Source organism: Elephantulus edwardii, unplaced genomic scaffold (genome assembly GCF_000299155.1).
Source record: "Elephantulus edwardii isolate Elephantulus edwardi_28Jun2011 unplaced genomic scaffold, EleEdw1.0 scaffold00063, whole genome shotgun sequence".
Lineage (NCBI taxonomy): Eukaryota > Metazoa > Chordata > Mammalia > Macroscelidea > Macroscelididae > Elephantulus > Elephantulus edwardii.
In genome coordinates, this window is record NW_006399813.1 from 13,394,336 (window position 1) to 13,402,440 (window position 8,105).

General features: G+C 40.5%; 1 protein-coding gene across 1 annotated transcript in view; it reads left to right on the top strand.

Moving 5' to 3' along the window:
* HHAT (hedgehog acyltransferase) overlaps positions 1-8,105 on the top strand; it is a 569,769-nt gene that overhangs the window by 302,279 nt on the left and 259,385 nt on the right. Inside the window, exon 8 of the mRNA XM_006888008.1 lies at positions 3,086-3,121. Within this exon, the coding sequence (XP_006888070.1) occupies positions 3,086-3,121 (36 nt within the window). The remainder of the gene's footprint in view (positions 1-3,085; positions 3,122-8,105) is intronic.

An 8,105-nucleotide genomic window follows, 5' to 3' on the forward strand; every position in this document is an offset into this window, starting at 1 on the left:
TTTTTGCTATTTCCTTCAAAGCAGCTTGAACTTCTTCCTTCATCACCATAGGCTCTTGCTCATATGTTATTTCTTTAAATTCCTCTGTATCTGATGGGATAGATACAACAATAACAACAACTACCTGATAAAACATGCTGATGATACAACCTTACTTGCAGAAAATAAAGACTGCTTGGAGAACTCATTTATTGATGACACTCGAAGACTTCAATATGGGTTATACCTCAACATAAAGAAAAAAAAATCCTTACAACTGGACCAATAAGCAGCATCATGATAAACAAATAAAAAATGAGGTTGTCAAAGATTTACTTAGATCCATAATCTACTTCCATGGAAGCAGAAGTCAAGATGTTAGATGACATGCTACATTGGGAAAATCTGCAGTCAAGGATTTCTTTAAAGTGCAAAGAGCAAGAATATCTGTTTAATGACTAAGCAAAAATTGTAAGGAGTGGGTAGGGTTTTGCTCTATTGTACATGTGTTCACTATGAGTTGGAGCCAACTTGATGGCACTTAACAATAACCACTACCTAGTGCTATTTATTTACCTTCTTCTGTGCTGTCTACCTCTTCCAAGTAGACTGTGAGCTCCACGAGAGGGAGGCTTCTCCCTATAAATCAGTATCTGGACCACAAAGGCCCTGAAAAAAGAAGAGCTGTTGATTGAATGAATATCACTACAAATGAAATAATATAGCAAAGGTAACATAGCACGTTTTGATTAAAGACATTGATGCTCTTTGTTTGCCGCACTTTACATTTTCCCTTCACATTTCCTAATATGAAGTCTATTCTGCTTAATTTTTCAAACAATTGCCAATTCTGTATATTCTTGTTGTCTGTCCTAACAAGAGTGACTCCTTAATGCTCCAACTTACCCTATCTCTGAATATCCTTCACAACCAGTGCCAGCTGAATGAGAAGAAACAGTGAAAAACTTATCCCTGTGTCTCAGCTGCTCATGTCTGTACAGTTAGGCTACTCATGGATCTGGGAGAGCATCTGTGTGCACTGGTGTCTGCTGATGTGTGCTGGTGTGCAATGATACAGAGATGCTGATCAGAACAGGCAGGGTAGTTTGAAGTCTTGCCGATCTGGTGGCCAGATCCTGCTGTGAATTCCGATATTCAGTACTTTTTCTCTGAAGGGATAGAATTACCCAGATTCTAAGATTTCTAAAAAAGGCTTTCTAATGGGTGGTACAGTCTAGGTGTGAGGAATAGAAGTTCTGCTTGGACAGCAGTGGCATGATTCTGAACCAGAGTTTTAAACTGATTCACACCTTGCTAAGAATTTGCATTTCTCCCAGATTTGCAGAATTATAATCCACATTTTAACAACGTGATTCTTGGGTATATGTAAGATTACTGGGGATCAGGTTTTTCAAAATCAGGTAGTTTCTGACTCAGTCTAGCTGATGTCAAAATGAAAATTCTCAACAGAGTGGAACTTATATTATCAGTCCAAAGGCCTGTTCTGGACACACTGTCTTCTTACTTGCAGCCAGACCCAAAGGAAACAAGGCTACTGGCTAAGCATGCTGAGGGAGCCCAAGAAAGTGATCAGAGTTTCAGGGGGAACAACCATGCCCTGGTGGCTTAGTGGTGAGGAGTTGTGCTGCCATCCCAAAGTATGCAGTTTGAATCCCCCAGCTACTTGGCAGGAGGAAGAGGGACAGTTTCCTTGTATGCAATTAACTGCCTCTCAAAACCCACTGGAGGGTTTTGGTTCTGACTCAATGGTATGTAACAAGAAAACAACAGCAAAAAATATGAGCTAAACCTATCCTGTTGTGTCAGGGGAAGGTAATTAACTAAAGGGTCTGTCATTTAACAAGGGTTATCTGGTGAGTGGCTTGAGGCTTAAACTTTCTTATTAAATGGAAGTTACAGATATTTCTTTCTTTCCCTTAGCTACTGTGGCAGATCCCAGTGTAGATGTAATTGCTCTCTCACGTGAATTACCCCAGGTACTAGAGCTGGGAGGGACTTGGAAGCCCAGAGTTGATCACCGCTCCTTTGTTTTTCTATTAGTGTGATTTTGTGCCTTTTTAGCACATCAAATTTATTTTCAAGTCTTTACAGCAGAGGTTACATAAAATGAATTCATGTATTGGATAAGTGGAGTTGAGTATTGTTATGTGCCATCAAGTCCCAACAAACTCATAGGTGACCCTCTAGTGGATTTTAAGAGGCTGCACTTGGGAGATTCACTTAATACTTGTTTCTAGAGAAAATATTTGCTGAGATTTTGCTATCAAAGAGCAGTGGTTCTGCCATAGAATCACCTTGAGGGCTTGTTAAAGGTAATTGTTGGTATACAAATCTCCATTTGTGTTTCAGTTCTGTTTTCCTTGGGGTACATTCCTAGCAGTGGAATAGCTGCATGTTTATAGCAGAATTACCTATAATAGCAAGAGCATGGGAACAGCTCAAATGCCCATTAACAAATGACTGGATTGAGAAATTGTGGCACATTCACACGATGGAATACTATGCAACACACAGGAGCAAAGATGCTGAAAAATACTATATAACATGTGAGAGTCTAGAGAACATTATGCTGAGTGAACCAACTCAGGTACATAAAACCAAATACTGTATAAGGCTATTATTGTTAAAACAGAAGGACAGCCAGTAAGATATGTGTGGATATCTATCCAAAGAGGGAAGGAGTGGGGGCAAAGGAGCTGAAAATAGGAGGAAGGAAATCATGGGGTTGCAAAGTTTGGGGATGGAGGGAGGGGGTAAAAAGAAGTCAACCAATGTATATGAATGAAACACAATGTAAACAAATTATTGTATACAAACCAATTAGAAAAAATTAAAAAGATAGTTGTTGGGCCCTGTCTCTGGGTTTCTGATTGTGTAGGTGTGAAATGGAGCCTGGTAGATTGCATTTCCAAATTTCCAGGCATGGTGGCTGCTGCACCTGCTCCTAAGACCGTATTTTGAGAACCGTTGTCAGGGAGTAATCCATGTCTGCACTATGTTGTGAGTGAAATGACATATTACTTCTAGTCAACCATTGGCTTAAATAACTTTTACTGATCTACTTGTTTCTGTCTCTTATAAACAGGCACTTTGATGTTGGACTGCATAATTTCCTGATTAGGTAAGCTAGTAATTTTTTTAAGATGTCATTGAATAGCATGCTTATAATGGAAGACTTAAATGGAAAATGAAATCCTAGATCGAAAAATGGCAATTATGTACTTGTCAGAAAAGCATCACTGTTAACATGGTGGGTTTTGTGCCTCCCAGAATCACACATGAGATTATCTTTTTTTAATCAAGAAAAATCTTTGTTTAAAGTGATTTGTATCTGAAGTGCTAGTTATTTAAAAGCTTACAAAAGCTCAGTTCTAACAACTGACCTGCTGGAATAATGAATTGAAAACTGAAGGAGAACTGCCAGTTTGTATTCAAACATTGAACAGCCCACTCTACCCATTTTTTCCTGCATTGGGCTTATTATGTTAAACTGAATCTACTGATTGTTTTGCAGCCATGAAGATACAGCCTTGTTCATAATTGAAAAAAAATTACAGATGGCAGTTTCTAGCCTACTTTATTGGCAATTTTGTCAGAGTTGGCTTGTGGGATATGTTAATTTCAAATAGCTCTTAAACAGGTTAACTAGAAACAAACTAGAGTATTAACATATGGGTGTGAATATGCTTATTTTTCTGGTGTCAACTTTACTGTATTTTCTAATTCCCCCCCCCCCTTACATTGAGACCATTACTTTCATGATGGTGGAAATTAGCATTAAAAAGGCCTGCCAGAAGTGAATTGGGGAAATATAATGGTTGCTCAAAACTGTAAGCTAAAGGTAATAAGGTAACTAGAAATCATGTACAGTGATTTTCTTTCTACAAAAAATGACTCTAAATGCCAATTATTTCTCACATAGTAGTTGTTGTTGTTGTTATGTGCCATCGAGTTGCCTGTGACATATAGTATCCCTCTGTACAGCAGCTCTGAAACCTGCCCTGTCCTGAGCCAGTCTCACTGACTCTGACACACCTACCCCCATTGCTCCAGTTACTGTGTCATTCCTTCTCATTCAGGGTCTTCCTCTCCTGCACTGTCCCTCCACCCTTCCAAGCATGATGCCCTTCTCCCAGGACTAGTCCTTCCTGGCCATGTGCCAAAAATATGTGAGATGGAGCTTCAAAATCCTAACCTCCAAGGAGAAACTTCGTTTTATCCTCTCTAAGACAGACCTGTTTTTTCTCTTGCCGGTCTATAGGGTATGTTTAACATTCTTCTCCAGCATCACAACTCAATGGCATCTATTCTTCTTTTATCCTTAGTCATTGTCCAGCTCTCTGATACACAGCAAGTAACTGCAAAGATCATTGCTTGAATGAGACTGACATCTTTGCATCTCAGTACTCTAGAGAGTTCCCTGACAGCAGATTGACCCAGCTCGGTTTGTCTTTTTATTTTCTGACTTCTGATGCCATGAGTGTTGATTGTGGAGGCAAGCAAGCTGAAATTGTTAACCTCATTCTGTTTTCCATCTATCATGATGCTGCCAGTTGGCTCAGTGGTGAGAATTTTTGTCTTCTTAATGTTGAGCTTCAATCTGTATTGAAGACTACAGTCTTTGACCTTCTGCAGCAAGTATTTAGGTCTGTCTGTTTCAGTAAGCAAGGTTGTGTCATCTGCATAACGTAGGTTGTTGATCCTTCCTCAAATCCTGATGCCACGTTCCTCCTCATAAAGCTTAGCCTCCCAAATTATCTGTCCTACATATAGATTGAAAAGGTAGGGAGATAGAATACTTCCTCCTTTCCTGATTTCAAACCACGCAGTGTTTCTGTGCTCTATTGTGGGGACTGCTTCCTGTCCAAGTATGAGTTTCACGTAAGCACAATCAAGTGTTCTCCTCAAGATTAGCCCTAGTTCGTTGTGATCTACACAGTCAAATGCCTTTGCATGTTGTTGTTGTTATGTGCCGTCGAGTTGCTTGCGACTCATAGCAACCCTATGTACAACAGCCCTAAACTCCGCTCTGTCCTGTCCCAATCGCACTGTCTCTAACACTCCCATCCCAATTATCCCAGTCACTGAATCAATCCACCTCATAGAGGGCCTTTCTCTCCTGCGCCGTCCCTCCACCCTCCCAAGCATGATGTCCCTCTCTAAGGACTGGTCTCTCCTCACAACATGTCCAAAGTATGTTAGATGGAGCCTCAGAATCCTTGCCTCCAAGAAGCCACCCGGTTTAACCCTTTCCAGGACAAATCTGTTTGTTTTCCTAGCAGTCCATGGTATTCTCAATACTCTTCTCCAGCACCACAGTTCAAAGGCATCAATTCTCCTTCTATCCTCCTTGGTCATTGTCCAACTCTCTGATGCATAACAAGTGATTGCGAAGACCATGGCCTGTATCAGACACACCTTAGTCTCCAGAGAGACACCATTGCTCTTCAGTACTTTGGAGAGGTCCCTAACAGCAGACTTTCCCATGGCAATGTGCCTTTTAATTTCCTGCCTGCTGGTGCCAAGACTGTTGACTATGGAGCCAAGCAAACTAAAGCTGTGTACAATCTCAATCTCTTCACCATCCATCCTGATGCTGCCAATTGGTCCAGTGGTGAGAATCTTTGTCTTCCTTGACATTGAGCCTCAATCCATATTGTAGGCTTCAGTCCTTGACACTCTGCAGCAGGCGCTTCAGGTCCTCTTCAGTTTCAGCAAGCAGGGTTGTGTCATCCGCATAACGCAGATTGTTGATAAATTGTCCACCAATCTTGACCCCACATTTTTCCTCATAGAGCCCAGCCTCCCGGATAATCTGTTCTGCATATAGGTTGAAAAGGTATGGAGATAGGATGAATCCCTGGCGTATGCCCTTCCCAATTTGAACCATGCAGTGTTCCCTTGCTCTGTTGTGATGACTGCCTCCTGGCCCAAGTATAAGTTTCGCATTAGAACGATCAAGTGTTCTGGGATCCCCATTCTTCTCAGAGTCAGCCATAGTTTGTTATGATCTACACAGTCAAATGCCTTTGCATAGTCAATGAAACACAGATAGACATTCCTCTGGTATTCCCTGCTTTCAGCCAAGATCCATCTAACATCAGCTACAATATCTCTAGAACCACGACCCCTTCTAAACCCAGCCTGGACTTCTGGTAGTTCTCTGTTGATGTGCTTTTCCAGTTGTTTTTGGATAATCTTCAGTAAAATCTTGCTTGCATGTGAAATCAGTGAGATTGTTCTGTAGTTTCCACATTCTGTTGGTTCACCTTTCTTTGCATAGTCAATGAAATTCAGACATTCCACTGATATGCTTTGCTTTCAGCCAAGATCCATCTGACATTGGCGATAATATGTCTAGTGCAACAACCTGTTCTATGCCTAGCTTGTATTTCTGACAGTTCTCTGCTGATGTACTCTTCCATTTGTTTTTGGATTATCTTCAGCAGGATTTTGCTTGTGTGTGATATTAATGTTGTTGTTGTTATGTGCCGTCCAGTTGCCTGCGACTCATAGCGGCCCTATATACAACAGCCCTAAACCCTGCTCTATCTTGTGCCAATCTTGTCTCTGACACATATATCCCCATTACCCCGGTCACGGAATCAATCCATCTCATTGAGTGTCTTCCTCTCCTTGCTGTCCCTCCACCCTCCAACGAATGATGTTCCTCTCTAAAGACTGATCCTGCCTTGCAACATGTCCAAGAGTATGTCATACAAAGCTTCAGAATCCTTGCCTCCAAGGAGCAGCCTGGCTTCACTCTCTCCAAGACTTATTTGTCCTCCTAGCAGTCCATGGTATATTCAATACTTTTATCATCCCTAGTCACTGTTAAGCTTCTGATGCATAGTAAGTAATTGCAAAGACCATGGTCTGTATCAGGTGCACCTTAGTCTCTGGACTGACATTATTGCTTTTTAGTACTTTGGAGAGGTCTCTGACAGTAGATTTTCCCAATGCAATTTGTCTTTTAATTTCTTGGCTGCTAGTACCAAGAGTGTTGTGTTATTGTTTGATAATTTCCACGTGCTGTCTGGTAGCCTTTTTTTTTTTTAATGGGAATAAGTATGGATCTCTTCCAGTCACTTGGCCAGGTACTTATCCTCCCTGCACTTAATGATAGAGAAATAGAAATCTTCTAATGAAAAGGATTTGCAGATCAAATGGGCTTGATGTACAGTTTCCCTTTGGTCAATGCCCTTTGAGGAAAAGTGTAGCTACTTATCACCTTTACAGTAAACAAACAGCATTTCCTCTCAGCATGTCGTGACTTCCCAAGAGCGGTCATGTGTCCCTTGTCCTCTCCTGTGAGACCTCATCCCAGGCTGCACATTGTCATCTCCTGGCCTCAATCCAGAATCAAAGAACAGTTCTAGATTTCTCTAGCATAGCGCATAGTGTAAAGCACTACCTTTGAACGGACACATGGCTAAATACATTCTAGTAAGAGAGAGAAAATAGTAGAGGCCAAATGACAAACAGATTTAGATTTACATGTCCGGACATATTAGGATAAAAAGCTATGTACCAACCTACAGGGAGCAGTTTGGATTCTTTTAAGTGGAAGTCTTTGATATTTTGTGCTACTTCAGTGTTATTGAGCATGTGTTTCCTTGCAGTGAATGCCAGTTGTGCACGCTTGTTATTTCCTCAACTAAATTTATTGAAGACAGAGCTCATGTTTAAATCATTCACATTAGTAGATGAGTAAATGAGCGAATGAGTGAAATGGTGCAGAAAAGACATGGAAAGTGAAGCTTGGGGAGAATCTGTTAAATTGTTTGTTCAACAAATAATTATCAAGCTTATTTACCCTTTGCTTGGTTATCACTAAGAATATAATTATTCCAAGACTTGGTTTCACATACAGTATCTTAGGGAAATAAATTATTTAAAGAAATACATTTGTATAGTTGGAAGTGTAATATGTTCTTTATACTTGTTTATTTTTTAGTTAGGGGAAGAAAAGGGAGGGGAAAATCACTCCCAGATAACTATCAGAGAATGTTTTGTTTTGTTTTTTAATTTAGGTTGTTTATTTTTCATGTCAATGAACATCTACAGAGATTTTGGAATTCCATTCATTCATTGTTGCACCCTTC